This window comes from Typopeltis vanoorti, chromosome 21 (genome assembly GCF_054136105.1).
Source record: "Typopeltis vanoorti isolate ZY-2024b chromosome 21, IOZ_Tvanoo_1.0, whole genome shotgun sequence".
Classification (NCBI taxonomy): domain Eukaryota; kingdom Metazoa; phylum Arthropoda; class Arachnida; order Uropygi; family Thelyphonidae; genus Typopeltis; species Typopeltis vanoorti.
In genome coordinates, this window is record NC_143569.1 from 107,824,727 (window position 1) to 107,850,949 (window position 26,223).

Genomic DNA, 26,223 nt, shown 5'->3' on the forward strand with positions numbered 1-26,223 from the left:
TAAACCACTCTCTGGTATCTCTCCTTCAACCACCCTCCTTTCGATCTCACCAACCCTATATCTATCCCCATCTGCTCCAGTTTACTGATTAGGGTTCTATGTGGTATCCTATCAAAAGCCTTGTCAAGGTCCAGTAGTATTACTGTAAACCCATTACCCCTATCCAGTTCAGCCGTCACTGTGTTATAAAACGTGAGCAAGTTACTGAGGCATGATCTACCCTTCACAAAACCATGTTGTCCCCCATACAATATCCCATTTTCAACTATCCAATCGTGTATTCTTTTCTTGACTAATTTCTCTAAGACCTTGACAATGATTCCTGATATGCTAATCGGTCGGTAATTTACAACAGCAGTCTTGGAACCACCTTTATGCAGTGGAACTATTTTCCCCTCTTTCCACCCATTCCGGACTAACCCAGATCCGAGACTCAAATTAAACAAAATGGTCAAGGGTACTGACAATTATTTAGCTGCGTCTCGTACAACACGAACTGGTATACCATCAAATCCCATAGATGTATTGACATTGAGGTTATGCAATAGACTGCTCACCTCCACTTCAATCACCACAATTCCCGTATAATCTACTGGTACATTCGTTTCTGCAATGTCATCTCCTGGATGATATATTCTTGCAAAGTGCTCACTCAGTAACTCAACTATCTCAACTGATTCAGTTACTTCCCTACCATCGGCATTCTTTAAAATCATTTTGCCATGAACATTTTTCCTTTTACTTGCTACATATCTAAAAAACTGTTTAGGATTCTCTTTAGCCTGCATGGCCAATTTGCTTTCGTAATCCTTTTTTCCTTTTCTTACCACACTCGTTACCCTTCTGGCCTGCACTTTATGCCGTTCGTGTGCCTGCCGGTCACCTTTCTCCTTAAATTCCCTCCATAGTTGTTTCTTTTTTTGCATCTCAAGCTTAATGGTGTTATTCATCCATTTTACACCTAGTTGATTTATTATTTGGACTCTAGGTATACAGTCAGCCATTGCTTCATACAAATACTTCTTAACTACCTCCCATGCACTATCGACTTCTAGTCCTTGCAGTTGTACATGCCATGGCACTGAACCAATCAAACTCCTAAGCGTGTCATACTTTCCAGCCCGATAATTCCACATGCTCCCTGTCTTAATTGAAAATTCTACACCTGTAGCCACCTCCCAAGTCACGACCCCATGATCACTCTCACCGATTGGTGGCAATGTGGTCATATTTGTTACAACCAAATCCTCAGATGTAATTACTAGGTCAAGAACTCTCTGACCCTTAGTATTTTCCATTACATGCTGTTGCAGATAGTTATCCCTTAATAACTGCATAAAATCCAATTCCTTCCTCCCGTGTGTCCTCTCCTCAATCCAATCAGTGCGACCATAGTTGAAATCTCCCATAATAATCACCCTCCTTCCACTTATTTCTTCTATTTGCTTGTGCATACTGTCACCACCATCTTTTCCATCACCTGGTGTAGCAGCACTCAATTATATATTTAGCCACATCTGCTAGCCACAATCTCACACCAAATGGCCTCAAATGTGCTCTTTTCTCTATCCTGCAATTCAACTTCTATTCTACTTGGCTAAAGCTCATCAGCTATCATCAACAATACTTCTCCCCCCCCCCCATTTTATTCTCCCTGTCATTCCTGAACACACTATACCCATCACATTCAATCCCATTAGCTATATCATCTACAGTCAGCCATGTTTCACTAATACTAATAGCCTGTGGTCTGGAAGTGCCAACCATGGCCAAAAACTCTTCTTTCTTGTTCCTTCTTTACTCCTAGCATTAGTGTACATGAATGTCTCCATGTGAATTTGTGCACATCTTTATGTTGGAACATGGTGTTAGTAATAACTAGTCCATGTCCTGAGCAGAAATCCAACAGGTATTTGCCGTTATTATTTGCCATTAATAATAAATTTTTCCCTTAGGCCGGAAATTTTCATCATCAATATCATCAAACTCCTGCCATGTACCTTCAAAGAGTATAGAGGATATGATAGTACTACATGAAAAAAATTACATCATTATTAATTTCCTATCTACTATTTTCCTCCAAATCATCTGTTACCTGTCAAGACTCCAACATTACCAGATCTTATATATTTCTATCTTCTAAAGCACTTTTTACCATATCAATCCACTTATATCTTGGTCTTTCTCTGGGCCGTTTTCCTGCCAACCTTGCAGAGAACACTTGTTTTGCTAATCTTTCTTCGCCCATTCTGTTTAAGTGAACATACTACCTAAGATTAGGTCTCCTAATGCATTCTTGGATGCTGAGAGTGTCAAGTTCTTTCCAAATATTCTTGTTTTTAATATGATATTGCCATGTATGCCATCTGTTCATGCCCATAATCTTTCTCAGGACTCTCATATCTGCAGTCTCAATTCTTTGGGGGGGGGGGGAAGAATATGGGGATGTGCTTGAGAAATGGGAAATAAGTTTGGGAACCCGGGTTACTGTTAATAATATATATATAAATATATATATATATATATATATTATTTTGTTGTGGGGAGAGGGGGGGGAGGAGAAGAAGAGGAAGAGTACCCTTATGTGGAAACTGGGGTAAGGGTTTACGGGGTGTGGACCGTTTCGATCATCGTCTTACCATCGTCGGAACTTTGTGGGAATGACTGTAGGCCTATGTCAAGGCTGCAAGATGTATCTGCCAAATTTGGGCATTTGTCGCTAAATAGCCGGAGGCGTGGCTTAATTTGTAAGTTTTGGAACTTCCAACATTTGGATATTACGAAGGGATGGTGGACGTTGATAGAATTTCCATCGCATTTTATGGCAATAGTTTTGGATATTCTAAGCATCGTTTTGTTTTCTTGTTTGTCAATGATTATGGCTTTGTCAATTTGGGGGATGTGTTTTAGTTCAAGGGCATGAGCTGCAATTTCTGGATTCCCTGTATTCTGTGGTTTGTTTTTCTTTTTTATGTTGCGATGTTTTTTCGTGTTCAGATATTCTGAAATGGGAATATTGCAATTCCTGAAGTGCTCTTGTAGTCTAGTCCATAACGACCTAATTGTAAAGCCCGTGTAGGTGACGTCACAGTCTTTTTGATTAATGTAAGATTTAAGAAATTGATGGATTTGTAATAAATTACGCGAACTATACGGCAAAATCCCGTCTTAACAATAATACAACAAAAGCAGACTTCCTGACACGTATGGTCATCAAATTGCCATACATCCAAAACACATACAAGGCTTACAAATACATTTTCAAAAACACAGACTATAACTAGTATTCACCACAAACCATAAATTAGCAACTCTCCTAAAACCTACTAAATCTCTCACTCACAAAGAATTATTCGAACACCACAACGTAGTCTACCAATTTCCTTGTCAAAAAGACTGTGACATCACCTACACGGGCTCTACAATTAGGTCGTTATGGACTAGACTACAAGAGCACTTCAGGGATTGCAATATTCCCATTCCAGAATATCTGAACACGAAAAAACATCGCAACATCAAAAAGAAAAACAAACCACAGAATACAGGGAAGACAGAAATTGCAGCTCATGCCCTTGAACTAAAACACATCCCCCAAATTGACAAAGCCATAATCATTGACAAACAAGAAAACGAAACGATGCTTAGAATATCCGAAACTATTGCCATAAAATGCGATGGAAATTCTATCAACGTCCACTGCCCCTACCTAATTTTCGAATGTTGGAAGTTCCAAAACTTACAAATTAAGCCACGCCTCCGGCCATTTAGCGACAACAAATGCCCAAATTTGGCAGATACATCTTGCAGCCTTGACATAGCCCTACAGTCATTCCCACAAAGTTCCGACGATGGTCAGACGATGACCGAAACGGTCCACACCCTGTAAACCCTTGCCCCAGTTTCCACATAAGGATACCCTTCCCCTTCTTTTCCTCCTCCCCCCTCTCCCCACAACAAAATAATATATATATATATATTTATATATATATTATTAACAGTAACCCGGGTTCCCAAACTTATTTCCCGTGTCTCAAGCACATCCCCATGTGTTCTCCCACCGTTTACATACAACCTTTCAACAAGAGCTTGGATTTAGAAGGCATCTTTAAACCAAAAACAAGGTATGTATATAATTTTTCCACATTTTTTATTCTGCCATAATTGCCTTCTATACTCGCTCATAATGCCCTAAAATATATATATACCCCTTTTGAGTTATGTTAGCCAATGTATTAAATATAAGGGACACTCCTAAACAAAAACAGGCTAAAATAGCTGTTAATTATATTAATAGTGTTTAAGAGGAGTAGCATGGGAATATCCCAGAAATTATACTTAATCTTACATGTTATTTTTTTCAATATGAAATTCAATTTTATCCTGCTCAAGACTAAATAGTGATCACTTCCAATTTCAAATCCTCTGTACACTCTTGTGTCCTGCACCAGGGAGAAAACATCACTATCAACAATAATATAGTCATTGAGCTTTTCGTTGCCTTTATTCCTTGCCTCTTCTCTCCATGTGAATTTGTGCACATTTTTATGTTGGAACATGGTGTTAGTAATAACCAGTCCATGTCCTGAGCAGAAAATTTTCATCCTGCTCAGGGTGGAAATTTTTGCCATTAAATTGGGGGCTTACTGTATATATATGTATATATATATTTTCAGATCTTACATTTCCCTCTTATAGAGAGAACTACATTGCTTCCGTGGCACAGTTGGTAGAAAGTTGGGATACTGCATCCTTCAATTAGAAAAAAAGACCTGAGTTTGATTGTCCTTATGACAAGAGGAACCTTTATAAGTACTATTTCAATTGAAGATGAATTAATCAATCTCATATGGAGGTAACAGGATTTTTTCTCTCGGAAATTTGGGTTTTTTATCCCACATGCATTCATCCCACTTGCTAGGTTTGGGTTTTTTTTATCTCACTTGCTAGAGAAGACTTGCAATTTACAGATAAACAAAATGCTGTTGGATAGTGGTATTGATGTGCTCCTGTGGTTTTATTGGCAAAAAGAGAAGAATAATAATATATAACATGGAGAGTAAAAAATCTTCTATTCCTGATGGGATCTCTTCAGTTGTACTCACAGTGTTCTCCAGAACTAACACCTGTCTTTTATCATCTCTTCAATCTTGTATACTTAGCTGGCACTTATTCCAACACACCAAAGCAAGCATATGGTGCTATCTACAAGTCCACGGAAAATTTCAGAGAACCTTTCCATGTGCTGTTGCTCTAGGCTCTTGATTGTGTGCGGCATTGAGGCCTGCTTGGCATATTGCCTTCTTTCGGTCTGCCTACCACTCTCTGTAAGTGGATAGCCAGTTTGCCTTTCTCTCTGGTCATATGTCATAGTGGACAGTACTCACTCTTTGAGCTTTGCCTCCATTGCAAGAGTTCCTCAGGATTATGTTCTTTCACTTTCCCACAGCTTCGACAATGATAACATACCCATTCACCCTAATATTTTGTCAAACCATGTAGTTCTCAGACATCCCAAATATCAAAGTCATCTGCAACTAAACACTAGCTGCAGATGACCTTACTATCCATACCATTCTTCAGAGGAGCAAGGACAATCTGCTCATTGTGAATGCCACTAAAATGCAGTCTTGCCTTTTCTCTTGCAAAAGAGATCTCAGCTCTACTTTTGCTGTCACCAATACACAAATCACCAGACAGAATTAGATTCCTCTGTATGGACTAACATTTACCTTCAGCTACTCCTGGCATAAATATCACATCAATAGCTTTCTCAGGCTCTTAGAAAATTAGGCATTCTTTTCTACTCAAAATGCTATTTTTCATCCACCCAATTACTAACCCTATACAGATTTCAAATTCATCCATTCTTAGAATACTTATTAAACATATTCGTGGTTCTACACCTAAATCCTCCCTAAAAATTCTTGATGCTGTCCAGAAGAAAGCACTGCAGCTCACATACTCTCTTCCAATTCAATCTCACGGATGCTCTGTTTCAGCTTTGTATCTCCTCTATATATACTTCCATGTCACTGCTCCAGCAAACTGTCAAACATCATACCTCCTCTTTCTGTTGGGCCTATTAATACAAGAGCAGCAGCTGCTCAACATCCCTTCTCACTACAAATGCAAGCACAAACTAACAATTAATTAACAAAATTACATAACCATAGTAATAAACTTTAATGAAAGTACAAGTATTTCATACTGAAAATAATAGTATATCATTTTATTATTTTTATGGCTATTTTAGCCTATTTTTGTTTAGGAGTACCCCTTTTTTTATAACGTTATTGGCTTTTTTACTTAAATTTTTTGGTGTTGCTGATGTTTTATATGGACAGATATATGAAGATTATATAGGAAGAAAAACACACACACACACACACACACACACATATATATATATATATATATATATATATATATATATATATAGGAAGAAAAACTAGACATACCTTTGTGGGATGTTGCTGCCTGTCTTCTTTTTCAGTGGCATCCCGGCGTATGGTAATATACATTCATTGTTGAAGGAAGGAAGTATGACTGAAGAAAATGGGGGACGGGGGACGGAAAAGTCTAGTTTGAGAGATGTGGGAGAATTATTGGCGAGGCAAGAGATATGAACTTTTTTGATGAACCTTGGCATATTGCCTTCTTTCAGTCTGCCTACCACAGTATATCATCAGCATCTGTAAATAACAACCACATCAAAGAACAGGAACACTAGGTATATACAACAGTTGGTTTACCAATTAAAACAGTTGCCCTTTGCTATAAATTAACATTATTATTAATAAATAATATTAAAACTATTTTTGATGTTTACATAAAATTAGAATCTCCCATACCTGTGGGGGAGAGAGAGAAAAACAATCATTTTGATTCAAGTTAGGCCAATGTAAAAGGGCTTCACAATTTTCTTTGAAAAGGCGTTCATATTTAAAAGTCTTCTATGGAGAAAACCAGCTTCATCTCACAGAATACTGTGTTTAGTGTCAATACTACACTGTGTCATACCAGACTTTTGAGGTTTTGCATATTCAGTGTATTATGGATGCTCATTCTTTTTTTTTCACAGAACAGTATCTTTATAATGTATCTTTAGTTGGTAAACACCTGCTAAAGATAGAGGCGACAGTTTGTCTTTTATAGATGGTAACAGATGACAAATTTTGTTCATAGGAAAATATGTGGGATTAAGGTGATACTTCTTTAGTATTCTACCAATAATTTCAGAGATAATGAAATTGTGAGGGGATTAGAACCCTGTGAGCCCTTATGGATGAGCCGCCACTGGTTATAACTAGTGGCGTGTTGGGACCGGCTCCCACCGTCCCAACACACCACTGTTAAAATTTTTCAAATTTAGCGAGCTGGTTGTTAATGTTTTTAAGTCGGGCGAGCCGGTTATTAAAATTCTTTATGAAAGGATAGATGATGAATGGTAGTATATACTTTTTCTTGTAAATATTTTGAAATTGTATAATAAACACTTACATATATTATTATTATTATTATTATTATTATTATTATCAAAAATAAATGCATAAAGGAGAATTCACAAGACACAAACTCAATTTACGAATGGGATTTTGGAAGCAATTTTATTTACTAAACAATGTCTGTATTCATTAAAACACAAACACGTCATCAAAACTCCCGAACTGGGTATTTGAATAAACAATAATGCCTTATTTTTCAGCGAATTTCCAAGCACTTGCAACATTAAGTTCTTGAAAATGCAACATTGTCGCACTATTGATAAATACAAAAATTCGTCGCGACGGCTACAGTCTCTAGTCATTTGATTGACTACGAGTGGTAATATTAGTGTTACTTTTTTTTGTTCAGGATTTCATTTGATAATAGGTAAGTTGTAGGTAATATAGGAAAATTTTCTTTAATATACAGGAATACCTCGAATATCGCGGTCTCGATTTATCGTGGTTTATAATTTGATACCAAAATTTCAATTATTGCACTCCAAATTCGAATTATCACGGCCGAGAGATGTAGCCCACTACACATGCAACCAGTTCGAGTTGCCACTCTCCAGGTATCGCTCTCTTGTAGTGCTTCATTTTTATCCGACAGTGCCTTCTCATCACTTACCAGTAATTATCCTTCCTTGCCTGAAGTACATGTGGATATTTATTTCTCTTGTTATTTATCCCTACAATGAATGCTAAAAGAAACGAGGATGATTTCAAGTCTACAACTATCAAGAAGAAACGTAGAGTGATCAGCTTAGGAGATAAGTTGCATATGATAAATAAGTATGAAGCAGGCATAACCAAAGCCAAAATTGCAAGAGAGTACGGTCTAAATGAATCAACTGTTCGCCATATTTTAGATCACACTGCAAACTATAAGCAACTAGAACAAAGTGCATCGACCTCGTCTGTGTCCCAGACTACGAGAAACAGAAGCCATCTTATGATTGAAATGGAAACGCTATTGTCAGTGTGGATAGAAGATTGTAACCAAAAGAGAATTCCTCTTAGTCACATGACTATAAAAACAAAAGCATTGAATTTGTTTGAAACTTTAAAAAGAAAACAATTAGAAAGCGAAAATGATTCGGTGTTAGTAGTGGAAGAAACTTTCTCTGCAAGTTCAGGGTGGTTTGATTGGTTCAAAAAGCGATCGACCATTCATAGTGTTCATGTACAAGGTGAAATTGCAAGTGCCAATGAAAAAAAGCAGCAGCTAGTTTTCCTGGTGAATTGCAACAGATCATTGAAGAAGGAAATTATACCGATGATCAGATATTTAATGCTGATGAAACAGGCTTATTATGGAAAAAAAATGCCCACTAAAACATCTTTAACAAAAAATGAAAAATCACAGCCTTCAAAGGAGCGTGTAACACTTTTACTATGCTTCTGGAGATTACAAGATGAAGCCTCTCTTTATTTATCGTTCACAAAATCCTCTCCCGCTTAGAAGTTTAGATAAAAATTTTCTCCCTGTTCATTGGAGATCCAATAGAAATGCTTGGATGACAAAAACTATTTTTGAGGATTGGTTTAAAAACTGTTTTTGTCCTGAAGCTGAAAGGTACTGCGAGTCATTAAATCTTGATTTTAAAATCTTGTTGATATTAGATAATGCACCTAGTCATCCAATAGCACTGAATGATTTGTGCAAAAATGTAAAAGTTATTTATTTACCACCTAATACCACTTTCATCATCCAGCCAATGGATCAAGGTGTAATCGCATCCTTTAAGACATATTACCTATGAAGAACTTTTTCACAAGCAATAGAAAAGACTACAGGAGATGAATCTATGACTTTGACAGAATTCTGGAAGGCATTCAGTATCAAAAATTGCATTGAGAATGTCAAGGAAGCATGGAGTGAAGTAACGTCTAGCAACCTGAGAGTGGCGTGGCAAAAGATTATTCCTCATTGTGCAAATGATTTTAAAGGATTCGAAAATGAAGTAATCCGTGTTATCAATGACATAACTGAGCTTGGCTTCAATCTAGAACTAAAAGAAATTGAAAAAGGTGATGTTCAGGACCTGCTTCAGTCACAAGATAAGGAGCTGGATGATGAAGACCTAATTAACCTCGAGAGAGAACGTGCTTACGATGCTTAAATCGCTGATAATGACGAACAAATTGACTTGGCACCGAAGGAATTTACCCTCAAAGAAATGGACAAAATGTTTAGAATTGCTGAAAATTTTAAAGAAAAAATCTTGAACAGCGATCCTAATCTCGAGCGATCACTGAAAGTTCGTCAGGAAATTGAAAATTCCATCTGTTGCTACTGAGTTTTATATGAAGAAAAAAGAAAGAAAAAATTCCACCAGACAATTCTACACCAATTTTTATCCAAGAAAGAATAATTGTATGTACTTTATGTACTTCTTATATATAAATAAAGATTAAAGAATAATCGTGTTTTTCTTAATGAACCTTCATTTTTTACTTAACACGTTTAACACATTTCTTTTTTACTTGATATATAAAATTTAATTAATAGATTTGAAAAATCCTTGGCATTGATCACCCATTTTACACGCATTATTTATCCCGATTATCGCGGATTCGATTATTGCGGTATTTTTCGTGGCAGCAATAATCGCGATAATCAAGGTATTCCTGTATGTTTTTATTTCGGTTTTTTCTTTTTTTCTTTTAATAATTAAAATAAATTTAATCAGAGTTTTGCGGTCGAAAAAGCGGATAGCTGTTAGTTGAAAAAATGAAATAGAATGAAACTTCTTAAACATAAAAAGGACAAAATTTGAAGAAGCAGAAACAAAGACATCTGAAGATACAATAGAACTTTGTGAAGAATCAAATTTTTCATAAAGCGAGCCAGTTGTTAAAAATTTACCAACACACCACTGGTTATAACCATTTAATTCCATTAAAGTTTTGATAATGAGAAGTTCTTGTTGTAAGCTTGAGGGAGAGGACTGGTGTTTCTGATTAACACTATCAGTACACAATAAATAACGGAAAAAACTCACGTAGAAAGATTATTTATTAGTATAATTTTCGCCTGTGTGTCACAGGCATCTTCAGTACATTAAGCTCAAAATTAAACACTAACTGACAATTCCAAAAAGCACCACCTAAATCAAGAATGGTAAAACTACCAGCATTTTCTTTTTCCATGGTGAATTGAATGGTGGGTGAAAGCTATTGATCTGATGTACTGGAAGTTCATTTTCAGAATGAGGCCAAGCAGCAACAAAAATGTCATCAATATTACGAAAGAAAAGGTTGGAGGTGAATGGATGAGAACAAGGTATCTTCCAGATGGTTCAGAGAATAGTTTGTGAAAGGTGGAGACATAGCATTATCCATGGCAGTGTCTTCAATCTGTTCATAAAACTTTCTTTTCCACCTGATATTTTTGAATTATAAAAAATTCAAAAATCCTCACAACATCAGGAGAGAAATCATCATATAGTAAACTAATTGTGTCAGATGATGGAATGTTGATATCAAAACTTATCAACATATCCAGATGTTGTATTTGAATATTCTTGATTTTTTTGTGAAAATGTGTGGAATTATTGCATTTTTCAATATGGGCAATTAATAAATGTGAAAGAAATTTGGCAACTATATATGTATGAGAGTGAGTACAATTCACAGTGCACAACCTTTATGAATTTTTGGTAGACCACATAAACAAGGAGTCCTTCTAAAATGAGTGTGTAACTTATACAAAGTATTTTGATCCTATCTAACAACTTCATCAAGAAGCTTATTTAATTGTTTAATCTATGTTGTGAAGGCTTATAATTATTTAGGAGTAATAATTACAGAAGATGGAACAACAGTTATGGAAATCAAAAATAGCCTAAGGCAAAAGAAGCATTTTAAAATAATAATTACTAATGACTTCTGGAATAAATAAACCGACTAAAATAAGAAGAATAAAATCCTGTGTATGGTTTACATTGAATTAAGAATGTGAGATGATATATACAAAATCAAAAATCAGGCAATTGCAGGCTTTTGAGATGTGGTGCTATGCTTACAGGCAAGCAGTGATGATTTCTTGAAAGAAGAAAATGAGATCAAGAGGATGGTAGAGGAATGGACTCTGGCTTGCCCTCATTGCCAACCTCCAAATTGGAGAAGCTACTTAAAAAAAAGAAGGGATATATATATATATGGAACTACAGGGCAGGCTACTATTACAAGTTTATGAAGTAAAAGTTGTTCAAAACAGAGCCATAGCATAAGACTTTGTATTGGGAAGGATATTATGAGTATATTGGAGATCGTCAAGGGGTGTCTGAAGGAAGCAGCATCAAATGATATACCCAGAGTCAGGAGAACATATCAGGTTTGAGTTAGATGGGTGAGCAGTGTCATTAATTAAGAACTGGGGCGGGGGGAAAGGTGGAGGGTATATAAGGAGACTAGTGATTAGCAAACTCATGAGCAATACAAAGTGTGCACAGGTAAGGATGATGATGATGGTGGTTATGGTATTGAAAGCATAATCTTAAGCAAGAGTCTGGTAACCAGGTGAAGATATTGTGACAGGTGGTAGAAACTGATGTTGCAATGCAAGTTAATGAATTGGAAGAACTTAGGATATTGTAGAATCGCAATGCAAATATGACCATGGGATTGAATGGTATATTATCTCGTATGTTATGATCGTATGGGGGGGGGATGTGAGTCTGCAAAATTTAAGATAACCAGTGGTGTACCACAATGATCAGTCCTTGGTCTGTTGTTATTCTATCTTTACATTAATGACATTGGGAAGGATTTGACAGGGCTATTTGCTAATGATGCAAGGATAGGCAGGATAATCAGGAATGCAGCTGATTGTCCTACTTATAGAATAATTTGAATAGCCTGGAAATGTAGGCATGTGAAAACGCATGCTTAACAGCTTGAATGTTACTAAATAAAGTCATGCAGTTTGATATGATGAGATATATCCAGTTCATATTTCATTGGTGGTATGCTAGAAGATACAAATCAGGATAGGGATTTTGGAGTTTTAGTAGATAGGAAGTTGAAGTTAAGGACTATATAGCAAATATTTCAAATGGAACACATTTGCAAACACAAATGCATCACATTTGGAATGTAAAGAAATCAGGTCAAGTATCATGATTTCCATGGCGATTCTGATACAGTGGAAAGAGTGCAAAGGAGAGTGGTAAAAATAAATATCAGGATTGTGGAATACTGATTATGAAGACATGTTGAGAATTTGTGGACTGCAGACCCTAGCAAACAGAATAAAGAGGAGTGATATGATTGAGACTTACAAACTTCAGAAAGGCTGTAACTGGATATTGGTAGGTTTATTTTTCATCTTATGGAGTGTTGGGAAAGGACGAGAGGGCATCATTGGAGGTTTAGAATGAATGCCATCAAGAAGGGAGTGAGAGCTGGATTTTTCTCTCATAGAGTAGTGCAGGATTGGAATGGATTGCCATTGGATGTGGTGAGTGTAGATAATGATGAGTCCTTGACTTCCTTCAGGAAGTCAAAGACTCATCGATAACCAGAGGGAAGCCACCTTAACTTCTTGGAGTTTTATTTTGATAATAATAATCAGTCTAATTGAAAAGAGGTTCAGAAAAATTATGGAAGAGACACTTTGAGAAAAACAAGTTGGGTTCAATCAAAATAGGGGATAATATCAGGATCACAGTGTTCTTGTGGATAAATAGGTCAGAATTCTTAGAAATGTAACAAGGATTTAAGTTTATAGATCTGACAAAGGTATATAATAATTAGGTGATCCCTATCCAAACAAGGTTTGGAGGGCGGTCAAGGCTTTTGAGTGGAGTGGAGAAGCACTCATCCCATTGTGAATAATTTCTGTTATTTGATCAGAGCAGATGCTAGGATTAGAAGAGTGGAAGCAATAATTAATCATAGAAGTCTTAAAGATCATTCCATTTGGCATGCTTTGTAGTGTTACAGAATACAAGGCTGTGAATGACTGGGAGAATGCCAACCGTAACAAAGGAGACATGAACGAGGTTATGGCCAGACTTGTCAAGAAGAGAACTATCTGACATTAACAATATATTTCTAGTGAGAGCTGGTTAAAAGGTTTAATAGGTAGCACAGTGCCTAATGGTTATGTTAAATAGTGCTCCATAATAATATTTCTCCATAGGAGAAATATTATCTCGCTATTGGAGTAATAAGATTGTATGCGATCAACTTTCAGAGATAGATATTCAAAGAGATCAGTAAGTTAGAGAATGGTATAGGCAGATGATGAAGGTAATAAAGTGAGGTAAGGAGACCTTGAACCAAAGCAGATCATATAATGGGAATTCTGGATTTGATAACCCTTGGTATGGGATATCAGACCAGACAAAAGCACAGGTCTTGCTCTTCTTGTTGAAGGCATCATGGAAGGTGTAATGAGGAAAATGAAGATCAGTATACCACATTCATTGCACCTGTAATTTGCTCTGTATAGGTGAAAGGATGCACAATTCCTGTCTGAAGAAAAGGAACATAAATGCACATTAAATTTAATAACATGGTAAATCTGGCATTTCTGATCATGCTCTGCATACTCTACATAGAATCGACTGGTAAGGCACCTGTTGTTTACATGCAAACACCAGAACATGGTACGGGCATAAATTTAACGAGGCCTGTGAAATTCTTATCAACCACTCTAACTTAACAATAATGGTGCTCTAAAAATCCCAGGAATACGGATGGTAATAATCTACCCACATAACCTTTTGGTCTCAGAGTTAATTATAATTGGGAATGTAGTAATCTAGGATCTTAGTTTTAGACCTCCAATTTTGCTGTATTAAAAGTATTTATATGAATTTGTTCTCTGATAATGTTATAAATAGGATATAGCTTTGATGTTGATTTTTTCCCCACTAGAGGTCGGGCTAGTAGAATAACGGTTGATCAAATCATTGTTGTCACTTTGGCATACTGTTTGAAAAGTAATATAGCTTGTCTTTGTGTATATGTATATACACTAGATGATGACCTTAATATGAAGGTCGAAACATTGGTAAATTAAAGTAACTATTCCTAACACAGTTGTAGTCTCCAAAAGATTTAGCAAAATGAGATGATGTAGAGGGTGGCATTTGTGGTTCATTCATAAATAGTATATTATCTTTGATGATTGATATTGGAATTAAGACCCCTGATGTTAGTGAAGTCGATGTGGAATTTTTTTTTATTTTATTGTGAGGAATTCTGACTTTTTTTTTTTTTTTTTTTTTTCAGGATAATTTTTTTAACCATTGTTACCCTGGGATGATTTTATTGTTGATCACAGGCATGAGTATAAAATAGAAAAGCAAAAGAGTTGGGATACGCATAAGGCAGGGGAGTGGGACTCAGGTCATCACTTTCTCAAATTGAGTAACCAGACTTCATTCCAGGTATTGTCTCGAAGAGTGCCCCTGCATGCTTCTGGTCTGAACTTCCTCCAGGTACAGCTTGGAAGAGTAAGCAGCAACAAGATTATTTGTCAGTGGATTGGGAAATCTCCTGAAGAGTTACCATCAATTTCATTCCTGAGTACTGACATTTCAGTCCATACTATGTACTACCATGTTTGTTGACCATATCAACTTATGTTGACTTCACTTGCATATTCCTGAATTGTCAGGAATGTATAAGTTTATAACACTGGATATTTGTAAATTTATGATTAATTCCTTTCTTAAAATTAGCTTTTAATATGGTTTTGCCACTAATGCTTTGTGTTCTTGTAGATAAACTATACATTGGTTATAAATGACTTTAAATTTTTCAGGAAATGACAACATATATTAAAATATTAATTAAAAAACTTTAATCAGTACCTTTCAATATTTCAGCAGTGTTTCATTGCCATCTTCTGGGAACATAAAACTATGATATGTGCACACAGACACTAAGAACGAGCAAATGAGGTTGAAGAAGGCAACTGGTGTTGCTCCTAGTGGGCTAAATTGGATTGTCTTGGCTATTAGGCTGATGTTCTTAGGATGCAAGCTTCCCAAATTTGGGGTAGTCTGATTTTGATTCTGATTTTTTCCTTTCAGTCATTTCCGACTGTAGGTGGCTTCGTAGGCATTGCCCACAAAGTATTCCTGGTGAGATTTTTAAAGGGTAGTTAACCATTGCTTTCCCCAACCCCCCTAATTTTATCCAGGCTCGGGACCGGCATATGGCTGGTACGTATTCATGACTGTAATCCATGTTTGTTCACAGGGCCGGTTTGCCTGTTCTGGGGGGATGAAAAACCCAGTTTCCAGATGAAAAAGAAACCCCTACCTCCGTATGAGACCGGCCTTCAGTCAAAAGAGACCAGATAAAGGTTCCTCACTTCACTAATGGGAATCGAACTCAGATCTTTCTGACCAGAGAGCTTAGTCTATACTGACTGAGCTACGGATGCTTGGGGCAGTCTCATGCACCCAAATTTGTTGAGGTTTGGGAAGTTTTTTAGAGCTGAGGCTGATTCAAGGAATAATCTTTCATATTTATATTTGCTGCAGTCTAGTAACGTGGCTTTCTTCCAGCGTATTCTGTTGTGGGTATCTAATGCATGGTTCGCAAGTCCTGAGTGGCTGTATTGGTGAAACCAGATGTAGTATTTGGGTTTGGATATCCTGATATTAGCTGTGCTGCCTGTTTGGCCATAGTAGGACAGTTTACAACTCCAATGGACCTGGTATACTCCAGGTAGGTCTAGGTGAAGTGACTGGTCTTTGGAGTGGATAAGGGATGCCAATTTCTTACATGGTTTGTAACAGGTAGTCAGGTCATATTTTTTTAGGATTTTTGTTAGCTTTTCAGACTTGCCCCGGATATAAGGAATGGTGATAGATTTAGTGTAATCTCTGTTATGAAGGGGAGAGGGTTAACTGGCTTTAATATTTTCTGGATTTTTTGGGGGTTGTAGCCATTGGCTAAGAAAGTGTTAAGGATATGGTTAAGTTCAGTAGTGAGGGCATTGTTATTTGAACAGATTAATTTAGCCCTGTTACATAGGGTTTTTATAATCTCATATTGTTGTGTGGGGGCAGTCTCATGCACCCTCACAACAGTACATTCACCAGCAATCCATTTGATTGCTGGTGAATGTATCTACCTGTGTGGATTGGTTTTCTGTAAACAGAGAAAGCCAGGGATCAATCAGACTGGCATGTAATCAGAGTATCTAGGAAAGGGAGACTGTTGTTGTTTTCCTTTTCCAGCTTGAACTGGATTCTGGGGTGTTGATTGTTTAAGTGTGTTTGGAAGTTGTGGAGTGTATCTAAGCCGTGTAGCCGTGTAAGAACAGAAAGCCAAACAGTGGGTTTTTTGTGGAGCTCAGTTTAAGGCTTTTTCTTCAAAAGTCTCCATAAAGAAGTTTGCAAGGGGTGAAGAGAGTGGAGAACCCTTGGCTGTCCCTTCTATCTGTTATCTGTTTTTAGAATTTTCCTTGCCAAATGAATTAGCCTGAGTTCATGGTGAAGTGGAATAGGGCTTAGATATCAGGAGGAAATTTGGCTTGGATGAGATATCAAAACTGATCATTATGTCAGTGTGTTGGAGTAAGAGGTTTTCTCTACTGGCTTTAAAGTGGGCTGAGTTTTTTTTATGTGTGATGGTGTGTTGCCAGTATAATGTGTGAGCACTTTGGCTAAATGTTTGATTAATTTGTTTGTGAGGGAATCAATACAATCCACAATGGGACGTAATGGCACATTCTGCTTATGGATTTTTGGTAATCTATATAAGCGAGGGGGGGATCTAGAGTTGAAAGGTTTAGTCTGCTGATCACTTCCACATATGAATATGATCTCACAAGCTCCAAAATCAGAACACCCCAAAGGATCCTTAAGAAGGTTACTTCTGATTTTGGAGCTTGTGGGATCATATTCAATGGGGAGGTAAGTAGACCGATCTAACAGTAAAGATAAAAGCTTACCTATGTAGTCAGTTTGGTTGAGAGCCACAGTGGCATTTTCCATATTTACTCGTACATTGGTGATTATTATTTTACTGTTCTTCATTTCTTGTAGAGCTTTTAATTTTTCTTTAGATAGGTTGATTTTTAGTGGTTTAACTTTGGTAAGAATCCTGGCTACATCCAGTCTGATATTGTTTGCAGTATGGATGGGAAGGTTGTGGATACCACATTCTACCTGCATCATTATTTCTTGAAAAGATATTTTTTTCTGTGCTAAGGAGAAGTTGTGGCCATGTGCGAATATGCTGAGTGCTTCATGGTAAGGGAAGATGGGTTAATTACCGTGTTGAGCAGTATTTGAGGTTCAGAGGCAGAGTTCTTTTTTAGACTTCCAATTTTTTGATGTGCTGACATCATATTTTAATACATTCTTTCTCTGCTGAAGCACTAGAGACATCTGAGAGGATTGTCCGAAGGTTGTCATTCAGCATAGCGGCAAGCTCTTCCTCTAATGTACGAATAGCCCTCTTTAATGTTGTCCAAGAAAACATGGGTGGCGACAAGCTGTTCACATAGTAGAGTGAACTAGTGCGGCTATAAATGCTTAGAGCCTTCGGTGATGTGATGCGGTTTTAATTTTACAAAGTTCAATCAACTTATTATCCTGGCAGTGTTTTAAGAAGGTCAAACAATTTAGTTTATTGAAATCTTCAGCTTTAATTAGCAAAATATTGCTTGGTCTTGTATATGATTGAATCTCCGTGGATGATCATAATTCTTGTAGATAAACTTATACCTTTTGTTTAAGATTACATGGTGACCAGCATTCATATTTATGAATTTAGGGACACGAAACACACGTGATGAAAAGATTATTTTACTGATTATTAATAAAATACCTATTTTACTGATTATTTTATTAATAATCAGTAAAACGTGTGTTTTGTGTCCCTAAATTCATAAATATGTAAACTTATACATTGGTTATGCATGACTTTAAATTTTTCAGGAAATGACAATGTATACTAAAATATTAGTTAAAAAACTTTAAAATATATATTAAACTTTATTGATTAAAGTTTTGAAAAATTGAAAAATTTAAAGTCATGTATAACCGAACACAAAGACTACATCCAGTTTCTCCAATACAGCCACTCAGGACTCGTGAACTATGCACTAGATGCCCACCACAGAATACGCTGTAAGAAAGCCATTTTGCTACACTGCAGCAAATATAAATATGAAAGATAATTCCTCGAATCGGCCTCATCTCTAAAAAAAACTTCCCAAACCTCGACAGAGTTGGGTGCATGAGACTCCCCCAAATTTGGGAAGCTTGCATCCTAAGAACATCATCCTAGCAGCCAAGACAACCCAATTTAGCCCACTATGGGGACTCTTTTAGGACTCTAGGAGCAACACCAGTTGCCTTCTTCAGCCTCATTTGCTCGTTGTTAGTGCCTGCATGCACATATCATAGTTTTATGTTCCCAGAAGATGACAATGTAGCATTGCTGAAATATTGGAAGGTATTGATTAAAGTTTTTTAATTAATATTTTAGTATACGTTGTCGGGGGTTGCTTAAGGGTCAAAGCTGTATAATTGAGAGGAGACCTCCACATAGCCTTTAAAGGAATGCGGAGAACCGACCAGGGCTTCTGACCTAATGTCCAATCCTCACCTTCTCGTGGTGCACCCTGTTGGGTATCTACTTGGATACTGAACGAACAAGGATGGGCTGGCAATTTGGAATTTAGCCGACCAAATTGTATTCTTATTGGTTAAACCAAAATAAAAAATGATGGTACAACATGACAAAATTTCATGCTGGCTGGGGCGTCGCTCGGTTAAACAAGGCCGCCGTTGTTTTCGCCAGGGAACCTGGGTGAACAGTGAAAAGTCAGCTACTGGAACAAATCTAAAAAAACACCCCAACTCAACATCACCAGAGTTAAAGATCAGTACTATCAACATAAGAAGCCTGAATGGCAAAGAAATGGAGCAAGCTGAGGAATTAGATAAGTACCAGATCGACATAATAGGGATAGCTGAAACAAAAAAGACAAAAACTGGTGAGATCTTTCTGAGAAATAAATACAAAATGTTATATTTAGGCAATGACAATCAAGGAAAAGAAGGAGTAGCCATTGTATTCAACACTAAATACGAGGCTAATCTTCTTGAATGGCAGTCAGTCTCAAGTAGAGTAATGTGGGCAAATATGAGAATGGGGAACTGGACAATGAGACTTATTTGTGCCTACTGGTCCCACAGAAGGTTCTACTAAGGTAGAAATGGAGGAATTTTTTGAGGCTTTAGAAAAAGCAACTGACACAATGAAAAATGAAAAGTTGGTCCTTGTTGGGGATCTAAATAGCAGAGTAGGAAATGATTGTGAGACATACAAAAATATTTTGGGAAAAGTTGGAGAAAAGAGCAAAGCTAATAATAATGGCAAATATCTGTTGGATTTCTGCTCAGGACATGGACTGGATATTACTAACATCTCTCATAAACCAACATAAAAATGTGCACAAATTCACATGGAGAGAAGAGGCTAGGAATAAGAAAAGTCTCATTGACTATGTTATTGTTGATAGTGATGTTTTCTCCCTGGTGCAGGACACCAGAGTGTACAGAGGATTTGAAATTGGAAGTGATCACTATTTACTCTTGAGCAAGATAAAATTGAATTTCATATTGAAAAAAAAACATGTAAGAAAGTTTTAAAGCGAATAAAAGTTGAGCAGCTCTCAGATGTGAACTGTAGACTAACATACACAAAGATTATTGAAGAAAAAATGAAAGAGTTTGAGAATAGGAATCAAACCTTGGAGATTCAGTGGCAAACTCTGAAGAAAATATTGATTGATTCTGCCAGAGAGGCACGTGGTGAGGTTGTCTGTAAGGATAAAAAAATCAGAACTCCCTGGTGGACACAGGAAGTTAAAGAGGCAGTGAAGGAAAAGAAGAAAGCATATGAAAAGTTCCTGTCAAATAAGTCAGCTTGTGCTCTTAGAGAATATAGAGACAAATGCAAGAATGCTAAACACTGTATAAAACTAGCTAAACAAAAGTCATGAGAGGACTTTGGCAAGAATATAGAAAATAAATATCAAGAAGGTGGCAAAATATTCTGGAGGTTGTTGAAGAAGCTTAGCAATGGAGGAAAGAGTGCTGTAAAAGGAGTTAGAGATGATAAAGGTGACATGAAAACGGGAGAAAAAGATATCCTTGTAGTATGAAGTAATTACTTTGAAAAACCTAAATGAAACAAGCAGTGATGACAGCACAGTGGTAAAAAACACTGACCAGGCATGCCTTCAGGAATACATATCCATACTTGAAGTAGAAAAAGCCATCAAAGGTTTGAAATGTGGAAGGCAGCAGGAGTAGATGATATTCGACCAGAAATGCTGAAGTATGGTGGTATAAGTGTCTTACAGTGGCTGCACTGCATAGTTCACAAAGCCTGGACAGAGGGACGAATTCCCGATGATTGGAGTAGAGCTCTCATAGTACCCATATATAAAAAGGGAAATAAAACTGCATGTGAGAATTGCAGAGGTATTTCTCTACTGAGCGTTCCTGGCAAGATCTATGCAAGTATACTTGAAAAACGTTTGAGAAGAATTGTGGAAGAAAAGCTTGGTGAAGAACAAGCTGGATTCAGGCCAAATAGAGGCTGTCAGGATCAGATCTTCGCTTTACGACAAATAGTCGAAAAAGCATGGGAATATAACAAAGATCTGTATTTAAGTTTTGTCGATTTGGAAAAGGCATATGACAAGGTGCCAAGAGAGAAGCTATTCAATACTCTGCAGTTATATGGTGTCAATGGGGTATTATATCAAGCAATACTTAGTCTTTATTTGAGTTGTAAGTCAGCAGTTAGAATTGAAGGAAGTACAGGAAGATGGTTTAAGGTTAAATCTGGTGTGAGACAAGGATGTACATTATCCCCTCTGTTATTCATTATCTATATGGATCACATTATGAAGGAAAGTGGTATTAAACCTGATATCAAAATTGGAGAAGTTAATGTCAGCTCTTTGCTTTATGCGGATGATGTTATACTTCTAAATAAATCCGCTACAAGTCTGCAAGATTCTCTGACTGAATTGAATAGCTGTTGTAATAGATATGGTATGAAGGTCAGCAATAAAAAGACAAAGACAATGAAAATAGGCAGAATCATTGAAAATGTCAACTGTGTTGTGAATGGAGAACCTGTGGAACAAGTAAAACATTTCAGCTATTTAGGCATGATTTTTACTGAAGTTGGAAAATTAAATATAGAAATAGACAACAGAATCAGCAAAGCTGGTATGGTGGGAAGTCAATTGAATAAATTCATATGGAATAAGAGAGAAATTAGTCGGAACACTAAATTAGCTGTATAGAGGACAGTGTTCAAACCAGTTTTAACTTATGGATCTGAGAGCTGGGTCAGAAGTAAAACACTTGACCAAAGACTAGAGACCGCAGATATGAGAGTCCTGAGAAAGATTATAGGCATGAACAGATGGCATCAATGGCAATATCATATTAAAAACGAGGATATTAGGAATGAACTTGACATTGTCAGCATCCAGGAATGCGTTAGTAGAGCTAATCTCAGGTGGTATGGTCACTTAAACAGAATGGGCAAGAAAAGATTAGCAAAACAAGTGTTATCTGCCAGGTTGGCAGCAAAACGACCCAGAGGAAGACCAAGATATAGGTGGATTGATACGGTACAAAGCGCCTTAGACGATAGAAATATAAGATCTGATAATGTTGGAGTCTTTACAAGTAACAGACTGATTTGGAGGAAAATTGTAGATAGGAAATTAATAATGATGTAATTTTTTTCATGTAGTACTATCATATCCTGTACACCCCTTGAGGGTACATGGCAGGAATTTGATGATGACGATGATGTATACGTTGTCATTTCCTGAAAAATTTAAAGTAATGCTTTGTGTTCGTCCCAAATTTACTGACCACTGATTTTTGTGGTTCATGATCTTTAATCAGATTTATATATTTGTTCATTAAAAATGTCAAATGCATTTGTTAAAACAGATATAAACACTGGCTTACATGATGCTAATTGTATGTGTTGGCTGATTTCTCTCTTATTCCGTGTAAATTTCTTCGAGTAATTGCCCCCAACACACCCTTGCTTATTTTGCTATCTGTTTCTATATTTAATTCATTATCTTCAATAAAATATTTGTCTAAATAAGCACATATTTTGCTATTTCTGTAGTCGCACTGTTTCTAAAACAGATGTTTATGGTAATGCTTTTATTAATCCTTTCTGCCCTAGTGATTCCAGTTGGAATCACTAAATTTCTTGGCCTTCATAGCCCATATTACGTGGCGAATGATTCCAATTCTGAAATGATTCAGTGAAAATGAGTCGTTTCATTTTCACTGATTCATTGAAAATGAAATTTCCATGAATCATTGAAAAAAAATACATTTTCATTTTCTGAAAAATGAAAATGTATTTTTCAGAAAAATACTTGATATCCTTGCTTTTTTAGACCTAAAGACAAAATAAATAGAAAGAGAAATTTTTTCCATTTGTAAAAAAAAATTCAGAAAGGGTTAAAGTTATACAATTTTGGTTCATGTGTTATTGTTCTTTTGCAGTTGGAAAGCACTGGGAGAAAGTTTTATTAATCAGTATGATTATATTAGCTGCAGTGATCCACCAATTGTAAGTATATTTTTTTCCTCAGTTAGTAAGCTACCAGCAATGATAGTAATAATATAATTTATCGAAATAAGGTTTAGCTGACACTTCAATTTGTTTAACTGTATGTCCACTTTATGAACTAGATCTAAGGAATAAACTGTACATTGAGCATTTAAAAATGATACATGATTTTTCTTTTGAGATGGCTATGTTTAAAACACACACACACACACACACACACACACACACACACACACACACACACACACACACACACACACACACACACACACACACAGACTGTGTTCAAAACCTAAGGACAAACACTAATTCTAAAGATTACAATCTAATTCTAAAGCTGATTCATCTGCAAATTCAGATGAATCAGCTTGTGGCAATTTGTATAACTGATGATTCTGAGTAAAAAGCAAGTACGCATTCATATTTTTGTATCACACACAAAGGGGTCATGTGGTAGCACTCAACATATAAAAGACAAAAGGATGCACTAAGTGAATTGTGTTTGAAGGAAGCCCTTTTCATGAAGGAATAAGGTTGAAAACTTGGATATCTTGTCAAGTCTCAAAGCGATCATCTAGATCAGGGTTTCCCAAACTGTTCCATGGAACACCAGTGTTCCGCAGAAAGTGAATAAGTGTTCCGTGAGAAGTTCTCCTGGAATTTGTCATTTTAGTTTTCTAAGCATTTTTCATGAATAAATATTTTATAGTGGAAATATTCTGAGGGGAATAACATTCGTGAATATGTCAAAGCTCAGACCCAGAACGCCTAATAACATCTGTGTAGCAAATGTTAGTGACCAAGCCGTGTATTTTTAAATGTGGAAGTATTCATGAATTGTCGTTAATTTTCACACATCAGAATCTTTCAACAATCGGGAAAGAGAATACTGCTGTTTATGACCGGTCGTAAAAATTGCCTGCAAGCCGATTGCAACAATGGGCAGCGTATCCTCTGTTCTCAAAACTGAACGAAATAACATCTGTGTTGCAAATGTTAGTGACCAATCAGCAAGGAAGTATAAAGAAAATTTTTCCCCTAAAATTGAAGATCAAGGTAGTCTGTATCCAGTTCTCATATCTAGTAATACTGAATACTTTCTTTGCAAGTTCGTATTGTAGGGTGAAAGTTTCCAAGCCACAGATTTAAATTTTAAATCTGCAGACATATTAGAAATCTCTTATTTGAAGGTGTTTGCGATGCAACAGATAGTGAGTCATCCACCACCGACCTACAAAGCAATCTCTAGGATGTACAAAAGGAGGGAAAAACTACCAGCACACAGGAGAAAAATTCTGCATTCACTCGTAAGTACTTATAATATTATAAATTTTTGGTGATCAGAATGGGATATGTCAATGAAAATTAGCACAAATTAATTTAATGATGTTTATGTTTAATTGATGTTTAATTATAAATTAATAATTAATGATTCCAGCAATTATTAATTAATAATAAAAATCGTCTAAATTAACAATCAATTATTAATTAATACAGTACAAAATAACCAAGGTCTTTGTCTTCCGTGAAAATTTCAGGATTTGTGAAGTGTTCCGTTGTAACAAAAGTTTGGGAAATGCTGATCTAGATGATTTCAGGTGGGGATGAATTATTTGGAAAGATTGAAGAAGGCTGCAGAATTATTGAATATCTCCAGAGCGTTTTGATCTCACATAGCCCAGACATTTGCTAAGAGATTGCACTTGCTCTGCCATGGAGCATGAAGACAGATTTTTGGTTATAACAACAAAACATAATTGATGCACCACAGCAAGTGCTTGCAAGTCTGCTCCATACAACCATAGATACATGAATATCTCGATAAACTGTAGCAAAACATCTGTTGCAAATAGTTCTATATGCCTGAAGGTCTGTATTCTGTGTCTCTTTCTCCACAGCATATCATAGAGCACAGTTTCAGTGTTGCTGTATCCATAAAATTTAATGTACTCTTTAGATGAGAGTTGTTTTAGTCTTTCCTCCAATTCTAGATGACACTTGATCTGGCGCGAAGATGGTACTGCTTACCATTGCGAGAATGTTCTTGAAAGGGATAGATACGGTGGTGCTGGGGATTCCCACACCTGATCCTTGGTGTGGGAACGCATTATGCTTAATGGATACATCTAGCTACAAGTGCTGGAAAAAAGGGACTATGATTGGTGAACGATATTGCAATGAAGTTCTTCAGCGTCATATTCGATTGTCCCATGGTCCTGTAAGTGAAGGATTTATTTTTATGGATGGCAGCACGATACTACATTGTATGTAGTATCGTGCTGCCATCCATAAAAACATGAGCAGTGGAGATACAGCATGTCTCTCATTTGGGAAACACATTGCTGCTCACAGTTCTCCTCCAGGAAAGGAACAAAGTCTTATCCTTGTTCTGAAGGATGAGTGGGCCAGTTTACTTTAAGGACTTCTGAATCACTTGGTGCTAAGCATGGTATGACATTGTGAGAGCTGCAAACTGCATTGCAGTTTGGGGTGGACGTATTCCATATGGAATGTCTCTCTCCACATAGTTTTTAGTAAGCACTGTACATTAATTCCTTAGCTATGTCCTCAGGAAATTTGTAACTTTTTTTAAAAATGTATTGCAGTTTAATTTTTGTGAAATTTATAACACATTTTATGTAATGCAATTTATTAGTATGCTGGCAATAAATTCATGTCCACATTTGGCTGTAGTCAATAAATTTTTTTCATATACAGGTAAAAATGTAGTTCGTCCTTACCTTTTTTACAACAGTGTATATATATATTTACTACACCTAAAAATTTAATCATTGTATTACTGCAACTAAAAGTGTCATACCGTTAATATTTGTTTCTTTCTAGTATCTAAGTTTATCAATTTTAAAGGAATATATATAGGTGCCTGTATAAGGGCTACATGCCTGTGGAAATAGTGTTTCATTTCATAGTCTTTGTTATTCCTGAAGAACAACTGTTCTAAGTTCAGTTCTAGTTGGCAAGTAGAGGAACTTTTTCTAAGCATTTCCTTGCTGAAAACTCAGATTTTACCATGAGTTCAAGAACATAGACCATTGAATTGACTGTTACAGATGATATTTAGCATTTAGGGCAACAGGAGTACAGTTGTGTGCCTCTC

The 26,223-nt window shown here is 36.4% G+C and overlaps 1 protein-coding gene across 3 annotated transcripts in view; it reads left to right on the top strand.

The window, feature by feature from the left end:
- Nucleotides 1-26,223, top strand: part of LOC150095180 (calcineurin-binding protein cabin-1-like) — a 1,028,489-nt gene that overhangs the window by 123,438 nt on the left and 878,828 nt on the right. For all 3 annotated transcript variants that reach the window (XR_016550194.1, XM_090411711.1, XM_090411712.1), the window contains exon 10: nt 23,039-23,105. Coding sequence is in view for 2 of the 3 variants with exons in the window: in XM_090411711.1 (XP_090267837.1) it covers nt 23,039-23,105 (67 nt within the window). In the remaining variant the exon portion in view is untranslated. The remainder of the gene's footprint in view (nt 1-23,038; nt 23,106-26,223) is intronic.